The sequence below is a fragment of the Somniosus microcephalus genome, chromosome 2 (assembly GCF_052327205.1).
Source record: "Somniosus microcephalus isolate GS21.2 chromosome 2, FLI_Smic_1.0, whole genome shotgun sequence".
Lineage (NCBI taxonomy): Eukaryota > Metazoa > Chordata > Chondrichthyes > Squaliformes > Somniosidae > Somniosus > Somniosus microcephalus.
The window spans coordinates 330,083,793-330,098,862 of NC_140988.1; the positions used below are offsets into that span (position 1 = coordinate 330,083,793).

Consider the following 15,070-nt stretch of genomic DNA (forward strand, 5'->3'; position numbering starts at 1 on the left):
GGGAGCCATGGGGGACCCTTATCTGCACTGGATGTCCTACTCAGAAGGACTTCCATGAAGGTCTGGTTTCTGTGTTCAATAGATTCCCATCGCTCCTCAAGAGATGTCATTCTATTCTGAACACTCACCATGTTTTCCATAGCCTGGCGACTAAGCTCCTCCATGGCCGTAGCTCTCCTCTCCTCGGCCGCAGCCAGCCTTACCACGGAGGTAGCTATCCTTTCCGTGGTGATGCATTCATGCACCAATGACTCCACTAAGGCTCTGCTCATGTTCGCTATGGACTCCTCCATTCGCTCCACACTCGCAGCGACCCTGGAGACAAAACCTGCCAGAGACTCCTGCATCTGTGCATGGAGATCCATCACCTCTTCTCTTGCGGATGGACCCAGAGGCACAGGGTCGACATGCAGCTGAGCTGAGCTGGCAGAGTCGTGCGCCCTCCGACGAGGACTCTCCACTGCTGTCCCTGTCTCCACAATCTGCTGATGCTCACTTGTGAGCTGTGAAACACCAGGTGACAACACTACTCTATGTCCCGAAGGTCCCCCCGAGGTGCGAGTGTCTGCGCTGGTGCTGGGTGCGCTTACTTCTGCTGACGCTGCGCCCTCAGAGGTTGGAGCTTCCTCTGAGGAGTCTGGCTGCTCAGCCTCTTCCTCCTCCACAGTGGGGACGGGGGCTCTGGATGGTCCTGTGGGGGAGTAAAGGAGAGTTAGAGATGTGATGCCAAGGTTACATGCACATTGGATTTTGCAGATGCTCATAAGTCCAAATGATGTAGCTTCAGAATCATAACAGCGACTCATGCTATGTCAATGAGGTGGAAAACTATTCTGTCACCAACTTGCGGGACTGCCCGTCTCTCCTTCCCCAGCCACATCAGCCCCGACAATTTTCAGCACTCCTTCCTCCCAGGGGGTCAGGTGGGCTATTAAGGGTGGGCCTCCTCCAGTCCTGGCTCGCTCTCTGTTGTTGTGAGCTCTCTTTTCCTGCAATGAGGGAGACAAGTGGAGTTTGAGTGAGAATGAAGGAGTGAGTGTAGAGATTGCATAGCATAGATACTTAGAGGGAGACAAAGATGGTGTGAGGCTGCAAGACCAAGGGCCCTCCCTGTGTGTTGTCAGTTGTGTTCAAAGCATCAGAGTGAGAGGGAGTGTGAGGGCTGCATGGTGGAATAGTTATGTGAATGTGAGCATAGAGAGAGAGGGAATGGGTAAGGGTGCATGGATGTGAGTGTCAAGTGGGATATGGAGGAAGAGCGTGCTAAAGCTGAGAGCTGGTGGGGAAAGGCAATGGGGATCAGTTTGAGGGTGATGGAAACTTCATACTTACTTTTCCTGTACGGTGAAGGTCATGGAATCGTTTCCGACACTGTATCCAGGTTCTTCTGGTGACTCCCAGCGAGTTGACATCTGCTAACACCTGCATCCATGCAGCCTTGGTCTCAGTGGGAGGCCTCTTCCTCCCTGACCTAGGGAAGAGGACCTCCATGTGGGCCCTAACCCCATCCAATAATGCCTGCAGTGAAGCCTCGTCAAATTTGGAGGCAGCTCGGGGTCTGGCACTGGCCACAGCTGCTGCAGGCTCCTCTGCCATCCTGCATGGTTCGTTTGGAAGCCTGCAGAGGAAGCAATGCTTGCTGTGGACCTTAAAAGCACCACGAATGATGACATCATACTGTGCGGCTTTCTGACTGGAAATAGTCAATTAGCAAGGGTTCCCACACGCTGGAAATGAATTGGCCAATTGAGGAAAAATTGCATCAATCTGGCAGACCCATTTAGATTCGTGTGGGAACCCCGACATTCGGGGAACCCGACAATTCCCCACACATGCAGGAAAATCGAGCCACTGTGTCTGTAATATGTCATTTTGAAAGTACATATTTAATATCCTTTGTTCTGTTCGAACTGCAAAGGATACTGGGATATATCTCAAAATCTGTTCAGCAAAAGGTCCATTAAAACTGAAGTAATTGTCAGTCATGCAATAAATGGATTTGTCAGACACTTATTAGATGGACTCTATTGACACACCAGGAGGTAATCCACATCAACTCTCAGGAAGTGCTCCTGGTGATACCAACCTAAATGGCTTTGCAATTAATCAGATTAACATAAGAAGTCAACTCATCTCATCCTAGCGAGTTTGTCTCGGGAGTGGATATAATGGGATAATGAAATGCACAGTTCATAGAATTACACAGGATTTTACAGCATAGAAACAGGCCATTCGACTCAACAGGTCTATAGCGGTGTTTACGCTCCAAACGAGCATCCTCCCACCTTACTTCATCTCACCCTATCAGCATATCCTTCTGTTCCTTTCTCCCTCATGTACTTATTTAGCTTCCCCTGAAATGCATCTTTGCTATTCACCCCAACTACTCCATGTGGTAGCGAGTTCCACATTCTCACCACGCTGAGTAAAAACATTTCTCCTGAATTACTTATTCGATTTATTAGTGACTATCTTTATCTATGGCATGATCAATTCAGATTGTTCAGATTCTTTAAGCCTCTTTTTCTTTTAATCATGAGTTACCATAACGAAAAGTCAGAACGCCAGTTCTTCTGAGGCTATCAAAAGAAAGGACTCCATGAGGAAAAAGACAATAATTGTAAAATGGCTGTTAAGCGGTGATATCTCTGATCCAATATTAATAAGTGCATTAGCGAAGGGTCAACATCTATTTATTATTTTCTGTATTCAGGGAAGAATAGATATGTTCTGCAAACTACTATAATTGGCTGTACTCTATTATTATTTTTAATAATTATGTTCTATAAAAGAAAGGCTTGCATTTATATAGCGCCTTTCACGACTACCGGACCTCTCAAAGCGCTTTACAGCCAATTAAGTACTTATTGAAGTGTAGTCACTGTTGTAATGTAGGAAACACGGCAGCCAATTTGGGCACAGCAAGCTCTCACAAACATCAATGTGATAACCAGATAATCTGTTTTAGTGATGTTTTAGTAAGGAGTGTGATGGAATACTCTCCACTTGCCTGGATGAGTGCAGCTCCAACAATACTCAAGAAGCTCGACACCATCCAGGACAAAGCAGCCCGCTTGATTGGCACCCCATCCACCACCTTAAACATTCACTCCCTCCACCACCGGCGTACCATGGCTGCAGTGTGTGCTATCTACAAGATGCACTGCAGCAACTTGCCAAGGCTCCTTCGGCAGCACCTCCCAAACCCGCGACCTCTTCCACCTAGAAGGACAAGGGCAGCAGGCACATGGGAACACCACCACCTCCAAGTTCCCCTCCAAGTCACACACCATCCTGACTTAGAAGTATATCGCCGATCCTTCATCGTCGCTGGGTCAAAATCCTGGAACTCCCTACCTAACAGCACTGTGGGAGTACCTTCACCACACGGACTGCAGCGGTTCAAGAAGGCGGCTCACCACCACCTTCGAGGGCAATTAGGGATGGGCAATAAATGCTGGCCTTGCCAGGGACGCCCACATCCCATAAACGAATAAAAAAAAGATTGAGGGATAAATATTGGCTAGGACACCTTCTTTAAAATAGTGCCATAGGGTCTTTTACATCCACCCGAGAGGGTGGATGGGGCCTCAGTTTAATGTCTCATCCAAAAGACGGCACCTCCGACAGTGCAGTATTCCCTCAGCACTGCACTGGAGTGTCAGCCTAGAATTTTCTGTGCACAAGTCTCTGGACTGGGACTTAAATCCACAACCTTCTGACTCAGAGGCGAATAACATGGTTTAATCAGATTTTTTTTTATTGTGCTACTTTCTTAAATCTAGGGGATCATGACATATCCAGTAAGCTGAATACGGGTATGAGGGTTTCTGTTCCAAAGGCAGGCTTGCTCACTATGTCAAATTTGATTCTTAGGAACTGGGTTTTGGCACAGTGCAAGAGAGAAGTATTGGAGTTCAAATCAAAAAACGTAACATCCTTCTCTCACTGCCAAATTTAAGAATCCTGTATATGAAATAATTTTGTGTAGTCGATCAACTGCCATTAATATTGACAATCATAACTAAATGAATGGGGTAAAATGCTTAAAAACAAAATTCTAAAAAGATTTATATCTGCAATTGTTTATTTTCTCCAAATTGATCATCATTTGATCCCACCTAGAGAAGAAATCTAGAATGCTGTTCCTTAAACTCCTATTTCAAAAATCATGGATGCTGATTCTGAACTATGAATGCACTGTGACAAGATAACTGACAGGCTGGACTCTGAACAGCACAGAAATTAGAGAAGGAACTGATCATTTGAGAGAGCGGGTCCCACGAATAGCATTCCTTTTACTTAAAGCAAAATGAAAAACCAAAAAGTCGCTATTAGGAATTGGAAGAAATGTTAACACTTATTTCCCCCTACTGTAAGGGCACTGACTATTAAAAAGATATAGCGTGTTACATCAGGTTGTAGCAAAGATAGTGTAATTATAACATGTTAGATCAGCTTCCTCACACTGAATTAAGAGATGGCTACAACGGAGTTCTGAGAAGAGAAGCTAATATAACTCGAGCATTTCATTAAACCAATTCAATACGATATCTATGTAATTGTTAAATTCGCATTGCTATTGCTTCAATTATAACTAAAATTGAAGGGAGATTATAACTTTTATTGCTGATTATGCTTTGAGAAATATGTAGGCTTATTTAAACCATGTCGTGTACATCTGTAAAGCACTGATAAATGACCAACTTTGGGACTTAACATAAGGTGCACCCCTAACTTAGGATCACTTTTGACTCATAGTTGGGATCCATATTACAAGGTCCCCATAAATAATTTAACAGAAATGACTTCAGTTACGTGATAGACTGGAGAAGCTGGGGTTGTTCTCCTTAGAGCAGAGAAAGTTGAGAGGAGATTTGATCGAGGTGTTCAAAATCATGAGGGGTCTAGACAGAGTAGATAGAGAGAAACTGTTCCCATTGGCGGAAGGGTCGAGAACCAGAGGACACAGATTTAAGGTGATTGGCAGAAGAACCAATGGCGATATAAGAAAATAACTATTTTACGCAGCGAGTGGTTAGGATCTGGAATGCACTGCCTGAAAGGGTGGTGGAGGCAGATTCAATTATGGCCTTCAAAAGGGAGTTGGATAAGTACCTGAAGGAAAAAAATTTGCAGGACTACGGGGAAAGGGCGGGTGAGTGGGGCGAGCTGAAGTGCTCTTGCAGAGAGCCGGCACAGGCTCGATGGGCCAAATGGCCTCCTTCTGTGCTGTAACCATTCTATGATTCTAATAAGTAAACGGTTATGCAACTGTCAGATTTCATTTTTATTTTACTAACCTGGATGATTGGATATGGGAGGCTGGTAGGCAAGTTCATTATGCACTGCCCCTAGGGAAGAAAGTTGATACATAATTTCACACCATAAACATAAACAGATTACTTAACAGTAAGTAGAAGAGGTTTCTAATGAGTGTGCGCTAATGAAATTGGTAATTTTGTTTTGCTCATTTGGCATTACCTGTAGATATTTTCTGTAATTTCTACACATAAAAACAACCCTGAACTGACAGACTAAATAAATATTGTTAAAAGCATGTTTATATCTGGCTTAATAAAATCCACATATGATAATAACTCAAGGCAGTGGGGTGGAATGGCCAGACAGATATGGGAAATAATTCCAGCCCATTCATCACAGTGCGGATATTGAGGAACTCTTCTTTCTAGTTGCTTTTTAGGCATTGTGTCGCAGTTTCCCTCTTGTACCTGCTTGTTTCTTGTACGACATGAAGAGAGTCATCATATATACTTTCCTCCTCCCCAATACAATATTACACTTGCAATTTCTTTTGAAAATGTTCTCTTAATAGATCAGTGAACTATTAGGTTATGTAACATTTTCTATTTTAGCTGTTGTGCACCAAATGTGCCAGACAGCCCAAAAAGTAGAGGAGCAGGGAGGTGAGCAAAATTATTATGCTACTACATATGAAGTTCTTACGTGCTGTAATTGATTGTTTGACTTTTTACTTGACTTTCTGACAGCCTCTACACACTATGAATATGTATTACATGCATGGAATTCTTCAACAAATAAAGGACAATAAATCTAAAATGCAGGAATTAGTGACGACAAATGTCACACTTATTTATACATATGTAATTATTTATTTTTCCTGCACTCTCAAATTTTACACCAGTAAACATTATTTCCTCTGTTTCTCCCAACTTCCTCCCCTTCTTTGTACTGTTACAACTGGGTGACGATTCATGAAAGGGTAGGGTTTCACAGTATCGTCCCCCAGTACTGTACTTAAGTGGCCTGTTCATGTGTGCTCATAGGCAGTGACCATCAGCGGGTTATTAAGAGTATGGAGGGAATCAGAAGCAATCTTCATTTGAACCTTGCTCAATATGTCAGTTTCCAGCAGGAATCATTGGTTGGGATCAGCAGTAGGATTTTTCCCTCCCTAGTTCAAAGACACTGGGGTCAATTGTAATGCCCCTCACGGCTGCCATGTATGAAAACAGCTTAGCCAGCACAGACCAGGTTGAACCTGGAACATTCATGGTCTCTTTGTCTCAGTACCACACCACGTGGGTGCATTTGTTCTGAGCCATTAGCTTTTTAAGTAAAAGAAATTGTGGAGTTTATTAGAAGAGGATCAGCAGACATCTAAATTGCCACATAATTTTAAATATTACGAGAGCTATTAACTGCTTTCTCGGTCATTGTGCATTTTATGCTTTAGAACAATTAAGACTGAGACAGTACGTCAATATATTTGCACAGGTTTTCTTTTGAGCCAGAAATCAGAAATGAGAGTTACTGCCCATAACCTTTTGTCTATATTTAGTTGATTATTGGTGTATAACTTTACATCACTGCTGTCGAATTTGTAAACTGAATATATAGTCCTAGAGCACTGGATGGCACAGTATGCTTTTCACCTTTGGGAACATTTGAATTTAGCCTGATCTAAAGAAAATCTCCTGAGAGTTGTGGTTCTGAGAGGAGCTGTTCCAAGTACAGGCTAGGTACATTCCAACAAGAGGAATGGGAAAGTGAACCAAAGCAAGAGCTCCTTGGATGACTAGGAAGATAGAGAAGATGATGAAACAAAAAAAAGATGGTGTATGATGAATGTCAGGTGAATTATTCAAGGGAGAACCTGACCAAATACAATAAGTTAAGAGGGGAAGTGAAGATGAAAATAAGATTGGCAAAGAGAGAATATGAGTGTAGAATGGCGGTTAACATAAAAGGGAACCCAAAAATCTTCTACCGGCATGTAAACAGCAAGCGGGTAGTAAGAGGCGGGGTGGGGCTTATTAGGGACAAAGAAGGTGATATATGCTTAGAGGTGCAGGGCAAGGCTAGCATACTCAATGAGTACTTTGTATCGGTGTTTACTATGGAGGTGGATGCTGACAAAATATCGGCAGAAGTGGAAAAAGTAGAAGCAATGGAAGGGGTGAAAATTGATAGACAGGATGTACTAGAAAGGCTGGGTATGCTTAGAGTGGATAAGTCACCTGGTCCAGATGGCTTGCATCCAAGGTTGCTAAGAGAATTGGGGGAGGAGATAGCGGAAGGGCTTGCCATAATTTTCCAATCTTCCCTAGCTGCGGGGGCGGTGCCTGAGGATTGGAAAGTGACAAATGTGACGCCATTGTTCAAGGGTGTAAGGATAATCCTAGTAACTCTGGAGTTTAGAAGAATGAGAAGTGATCTCATTGAAATGTATAAAATTCTTAGAGGACTTGACAGGTAGATGCTGAGAGGCTGTTTCCCCTGGCTGGAGAGTCTAGAACTAGAGGTCATAGTCTCAAGATAAGGGGTCGGACATTTAGGACTGAGATGAGCAGAAATTTCTTCACTCAGAGGGTTGTGAATATTTGGAATTCTCTACCCCAGAGGGTTGTGGATGCTCAGTTGTTCAGTATATTCAAGACTGAGATCGATAAATTATTGGGCACTATGGGAATTATGGGATATGGGGATAGGGTGGGAAAGTGGAGTTGAAGTCGAAGATCAGCCATAATCTTATTGAATGGTGGCAGCAGGCTCAAGGGGCCGAATATGGCCTACTCTGCTCCTATTTCTTGTGCCATGCAGATCATTATAGTTCCCTTTAAGGATTCATAAGCAATAATTCACCACCATAGACTAGCAGGTTTTGGTGGCATTTAATGTAAATAAATTACCCAGTATGCAAGGTCCAATTTCTTTGGAGTCTTATCTGCAAGAAACCCTTTTTCTGTGAAGGTTGGAAGGCATTTCAAAAGCAGTTCTATGCCCATTGAATGTCTTGTTGCAGTTGTTAAGATTATTTTGTGCAAGTATTTTTATATTCTTGCTGCAATAAAAATGGATCAGCACAGAGCGAAAATGAAAAAACTTAAGAAAATAAATTTATGGATGCAAAATATTTTGTTAATAGTAGAAATGTCACAACTAAAACAAGTAGATACAAAAGCCCATGGATTCAAACCAGAAACATTTCAAGACAATTTCACACAAAGAAGCTGAAAAAAAATGAATCTAGGACAGTCCCTAACTCATCATTAAAGCTAACATATTGTATAGACTTTCCCCTCCTCCACCCCACAGAATATGGTGCTGCAATTCAAAATTTAGGGGGCAGGTACGCAATAGCATTCTGGGTAGGTTGCAATGCAATATACAGTAACTTTCATTCATATCTCCTACAATGCAAAACTAAACACAATCTCTTGATTGACACACGTCCTTCATCAAGACTTACAGTAATGGCCAGTATGGTGTATAGGGGTGTGGTGCTGAAGATGTCCATTCTGGTGGTGAGGCATGTTAGGGGTAAATGCTGCTGTTCTGTTTCCAGTCCAAGTTGTAGTGCTATCTGTTTAGGTTACAAATTGGGAATATATGGTTGTATATATGAATTTTTACAACAAGAAAATCAAACATTTATTTCATAAATGTAAATAAATCAGCATTAATCTTCAAAGCTGTAAATGTTGAAAAAAACAAGATAACAGTGTAACGTCACAATGCCTGATCATGTAATTAAATAGTTTAAGAACCTTATTTTTGTGGTTAAATTCTCTTGTAATTTTTGAAGTAATGCAAAGTATCCCAAATGTAGGGCTAAACATCTGAATTACAGTTTTACTTGTTCTCAGCAAATGCATGTCCAGGCCAGGGGGATAAATGCAGGCATTTTCAAAGCTAACATTATCCCCACAATAAGCCTATGCCAATCACTCAGAAGGCCCCGAAATCTTGAATAAAGTACGAAAGTGGCAGCCAGAAACATGTCACAAACGGGCGTTAAACTGAATATTACATAGTATTTACAGCACAGAAACAAGCCATCGGGTCCATGCCGGTTATCCCTCAGTGAAATGAGTGCAAAGACCCAACATCATCAGCTACTCGGTATGGCAATCAACAGGCAATCCTCTGCGTGGCAGCAAGTTCCAAGAGCTATCTTTTTGAAAATTTTAAGATGGCAGAAAGGAACTTGGATTTAAAATCACTAGGTACAGCAAGTGAATCTAAAAACTTAACAGGAGCCAGTCTTTTAACATTTATTGAAAGAAGTCACTTCGCATATCTCTCGAACTCGTCTCACGCAGGCAGGCTAGGCAATGCCTTTGTCTCATAGTGTGCAAAAAAAATTATTACCCTTCGATACATCAAAAGTCTCTCACATAGTAAGATTCCAATACTAAAGGTGCTTATTATAAGCTAGATTTATTGGAGACTGAAATCGATCCAACAGTATAGGGCACAAGTACAACAAATGGTCAGAAAATGTCAAGGCAGTAAAACAGAGACCTTTACTGCCACCTGCTGTTTCTCCAAACATAAACTTAAAAATCATTTCTATTAATTAAGAACAGTTATGTTAGAAATGTCAGAGATAAAAGATGTATTATACTGAACTTTGAGTTTACTCAGGATATAGATTGTATATGAAATTATCAGACTATGTTCAATATTGAAGACCAGATATTTCAAATGCACTCTGCAGCAGTCATTTAAACCTTTAAACTTGTAATGAATTATTTTCATAATTGTGCAAGTATCGCAAAATAACATTTTACATTTGCAGAATCAATAAAGTGTAAATTGAAAGAAAAGGAAGAAAATAAGGGTGACCATCAGGCGGAGCAACAAAGGCAGGCAGGTAGTGCAGGGAACCCCTGCGGACATCCCCCTTTCAAACAAGTATGCCGCTTTGGATACTGTTGAGGGGGATGACTCACCAGGGGAAGGCAGCAGCAGCCAACTTCCTGGCACTGGGGGTGCTCCTGCTGCCCAGGAAGGGGGGAAAAAGAGTGGGAGAGCAATAGTGGTAGGGGATTCTATAGTAAGGGGAACAGATAGGCGTTTCTGTGGCCGTAGACGTGAATCCAGGATGGTTTGTTGCCTCCCTGGTGCCAGGGTCAAGGATGTCACTGAGCGGCTGCAGGGCATTCTGGAGGGGGAGGGTGAACAGCCAGTGGTCGTGGTCCATATTGGTACCAATGACATAGGTAAAAAGAGGGATGAGGTCCTGCAGCAAGAATTTAGGGAGCTAGGTGAAGGATTAAGGAGCAGGACCTCAAGGGTTGTAATCTCTGGATTACTCCCGGTGCCACGTGCTAGTGAGTATAGGAATAGGAAGATAGAACAGATGAATGCGTGGCTAAAGGGATGGTGCAGGAGGGAGGGCTTTAGTTTCCTGGATCACTGGGTCTGCTTCTGGAAAAGGTGGGACTTGTACAAGTCGGACGGTTTACACCTGAGCCAGAGGGGAACCAATATCCTTGCGGGGAGGTTTGCTAGCACTGCTGGGGGGGGTTTAAACTAACTTGGCAGGGGGATGGGGTACAGAGTGGAGCTATAGTAGGGGGTGATTTACAGCCAAATACAGAGGGAAAAACAAGTCAGCTGGGAAGGCAGAGCAAATATGTGAAGGCAAAAGAGAATATGGCAGGGCTGGAAGGCATTTATTTTAATGCAAGGAGTCTTGCAAATAAGGTGGATGAACTGAAGTTGTTGTTGAACACATGGGAGTACGATATTGTCGCTGTCACGGAGACATGGTTGAGGGAGGGTCAGGACTGGCAGCTCAATATTCCGGGGTATAGAATCTTCAGGCGAGACAGAGGGGGGTGTAAAAGGGGAGGGGGTGTTGCAATATTAATTAAGGAGTCAATTACTGCTGTAAGGAGGGATGATATATTAGCGGGTTCCTCTAATGAGGCCATATGGGTAGAACTTAAAAACAAAAAGGGGGCAAGCACTTTGCTGGGAGTGTACTATAGGCCCCCAAACAGTCAGGGGGAGATAGAGGAACAGATATGTAGGCAAATCTCAGAAAAGTGCGAAAATAATAGTGGGGGATTTCAACTTCCCCAATATAAATTGGGATAGTCAGAGTGTGAAAGGCTTAGAGGGTGCAGAATTCTTAAAGTGCATCCAGGAGAGCTTTTTGAGCCAACATGTAGAAAGTCCTACAAGAGAGGGGGCGATACTGGACCTAATTCTAGGGAATGTAGCCGGGCAAGTGGTGGAAGTGTCAGTAGGAGAGCATTTTGGCGACAGTGACCATAATTCGGTGAGATTTAAGGTGGTCATGGAAAAGGACAAAGACAGCCCGGAAATAAGGGTTCTAAATTGGGGGAAGGCCGATTTTAATATGATAAGGCAGGATCTGGCCAAAGTGGACTGGGAGCAGCTACTTATAGGAAAATCCACATCAAAACAGTGGGAGACTTTCAGAAGGGAAATAGAGAGAGTACAACGCCAACATGTTCCTGTAAAGGTCAAGGGTGGGACCAACAAGCAAAGGGAACCTTGGATGACAAGGGATATACAAAAATGCATTAGGAATAAAAGGGGGGCTTTTGGCAGTTACAAAAGACTAAAGACGGAAGAAGCCCTAGAGGAGTATAAAAAGTGCAGGGGCGTACTTAAAAAAGAAATTAGGAGGGCGAGGAGGGGCCATGAAATAACACTGGCGAGCAAAATAAAGGAAAATCCTAAGATGTTTTATAAGTATATTAAGGGCAAGAGGATAACCAGGGAAAGGGTAGGGCCCATTAGGGACCAAAGTGGCAATCTGTGTGTAGAGCCAGATGAGGTAGGCGGGGTTTTAAATGAATTTTTTGCATCTGTGTTCACTATGGAGAAAGACAATGCAGACATAGAAATCGGGCAAGGGGACTGTGACATACTTGAACATATTAGCATCGAGAGGGAGGAGGTGCTAGCGGTTTTAGCAGGCCAAAAAGTGGATAAATCCCCAGGCCCAGACGAGATGTATCCGAGGCTGCTGTGGGAGGCAAAGGAGGAGATTGCAGGGGCTCTGACACAAATTTTCAGAACCTCTCTGGCCACAGGGGATGTACCAGAGGACTGGAGAACAGCTAATGTAGTACCATTATACAAGAAGGGTAGCAGGGATAAACCAGGGAATTACAGGCCAGTGAGCCTAACATCTGTGGTAGGGAAATTATTGGAAAAAATTCTGAGGGACAAAATTAGTCTCCACTTGGAGAGGCAAGGATTAATCGGGGATAGTCAGCATGGCTTTGTCAAGGGTAAATCATGTCTGACAAATCTGATTGAATTTTTCGAGGGGGTGACTAGGGGGGTGGATGAGGGAAATGCTGTGGATGTGGTTTACATGGACTTCAGTAAAGCTTTTGACAAAGTCCCACATAGGAGACTGGTCAAGAAGGTAAGAGCCCATGGGATCCAGGGTGCCTTGGCGCGTTGGATCCTAAACTGGCTGAGTGGCAGGAGGCAGAGGGTGATGGTCGAAGGTTGCTTTTGTGACTGGAAGCCTGTGTCCAGTGGGGTACCTCAGGGATCGGTGCTGGGTCCCTTGTTGTTTGTGATCTACATAAATGATTTGGATGAGAATGTAAAAGGTATGATCAGTAAGTTCGCAGATGACACGAAAATTGGTGGGGTGGTAAATTGCGAGGAGGAAAGCCTCAGGCTACAGGACGATATAAACGGGTTGGTCAGATGGGCGGAAAAGTGGCAAATGGAATTTAACCCTGAAAAGTGCGAGGTGATGCATTTTGGACGCACAAATAAGGCAAGGGAATACACAATGAGTGGTAGGACCCTAGGAAGTACAGAGGGTCAGAGGGACCTTGGTGTACATGTACATAGATCCCTGAAGGCAGCGGAACAGGTAGATAAGGTGGTTAAAAAGGCATATGGGATACTTGCCTTCATTAGCCGAGGCATAGAATATAAGAGCAGGGAGGTTATGATGGAGCTGTACAAAACGCTGGTGGGGCCACAGCTGGAGTACTGGGTGCAGTTCTGGTCGCCTCACTATAGGAAGGATGTGATTGCTTTGGAGAGGGAGCAGAGAAGATTCACCAGGATGTTACCTGGGATGGAGCGCCTCAGCTCTGAAGAGAGGCTGGACAGGCTGGGGTTGTTTTCCTTGGAGCAAAGAAGGCTGAGGGGGGACCTGATTGAGGTGTACAAAATGATGAGGGGCATAGATAGGGTAGATAAAGAGGAACTTTTCTCCTTAGTAGGGGGGTCAATAACAAGGGGGCATAGATTCAGGGTAAGGGGCAGGAGATTTAGAGGGGATTTGAGGAGGAACTTCTTCACCCAGAGGGTGGTTGGAATGTGGAACTCAATGCCTGAAAGGGTGGTAGAGGCAGGAACCCTCACAACATTCAAGAAGCATTTGGATGAGCACTTGAAATGCCATTGCATACAAGGCTATGGAACAAATGCTGGAAAATGGGATTAGACTGGACAGGGATGGATGGGCGGCGCAGACACGATGGGCCGAAGGGCCTCTTTCTGTGCTGTAAAACTCTATGACTCTATGACTATGAACATTCCATCAGATGCAATAAAATTGGTTTACTAAAATGGTGAATGAAACACAGCAAAGAATTTTTAATTAAAAAAGTTTACAAAAGCATGTAGGTCAAATAGCTGAGAGGTATGAAGTGAAGCATTACTTCTTCGATTCGGCTTTACTTTATGGACCCGATTTTGAAATGGAATTGCAACTCTTCAAAGGCATCCGTAACTTAGAGTTTTAGTTTTAGTCTCTGAGCAAAGAAATTGTAACTGTAATTATTTCCAGATATAGGATTTGCCAACATGTCTAACGCTTTGGGTAATAAATAGCAACAGATTTGTCACAGTTAAACAGCAAATCACTCTCAATACACTGGTTACAGTCCAAACTTTTTCCACAAATCCATCTTGCCACTTGTTTTCTTTTAAAACACTCTGGCCAAGTTGCAAAGTGTACTTAAGGATAAATAACTGCCAGAAACTGCATTTCACAGATAAATGGCAGGAAAAGTTTCCTCCCAGACAAGAGAGGGGGCGAATGGGTGAATATCCAAACTATTCTGAAACACAGGTCTAGCATCATTACTGCCTCAGTCAAACAGCAACAGTTTGTGTGTGTGTATGTGTGGAGCTCAAGGAGGATCTGGAGAGCCCCATAGCCTAAAGCCATGTTACCTTTGCATTCAAAGTGACCACTGCAACAATGTCGCCATAATCGGCACTTTCCAAATAAATAATAAACTGAACTAAATCAGTTGTCCATGTCAATATGTAACAGCCAGATTACAGCTGCCTTGGTGACGGCGCTTTTCAATCAATCAGCTCTCTCAGACACAGTTACAGAATGCAAGGCAGTTCTGTCCTCTAGCTAGTCAATCCAATGCCCCAGGAGCAAAATACTACCTAAGTGCATAGGTATCTGTGTACTAACCCAACCCAGACAAATCTGCAGAAACTGAAAAATACTTTCAGCTCTTTAACCATGCAAGTTTTAACATACGAAGTGCACAATTAGCAACATCACTGTTGAATACGCTGGGGGGCATTTCCCAGGATTGGTACACATCATAGCTCCTGCAATTTTCCAGCCTCTAATGAGGCTCGTTTAACCAAAGATTAAAAGAAGCTGGCTCATGGAAGTTTTGATTGGTAGAGGTCAGGAATCCTTGATATATGCATTCCAAGCACATCATAAACCCCACCCTTTCTTTGTTTTTTTTTTCTCTTTTTACAGATGCAAGGTCTTGAAGTCATGGGTGAAGGGCTCTTCAATCTTGCAGAC

At 43.3% G+C, this 15,070-nt stretch overlaps 1 protein-coding gene across 3 annotated transcripts in view; it reads right to left on the reverse strand.

Moving 5' to 3' along the window:
- smad4a (SMAD family member 4a) overlaps positions 1-15,070 on the reverse strand; it is a 169,609-nt gene that overhangs the window by 39,850 nt on the left and 114,689 nt on the right. For all 3 annotated transcript variants that reach the window (XM_085974829.1, XM_085974835.1, XM_085974820.1), the window contains 2 exons: positions 8,735-8,848; positions 5,304-5,354 (listed from right to left, as the gene is read on the reverse strand). In XM_085974829.1, the coding sequence (XP_085830955.1) occupies positions 5,304-5,354; positions 8,735-8,848 (165 nt within the window). The remainder of the gene's footprint in view (positions 1-5,303; positions 5,355-8,734; positions 8,849-15,070) is intronic.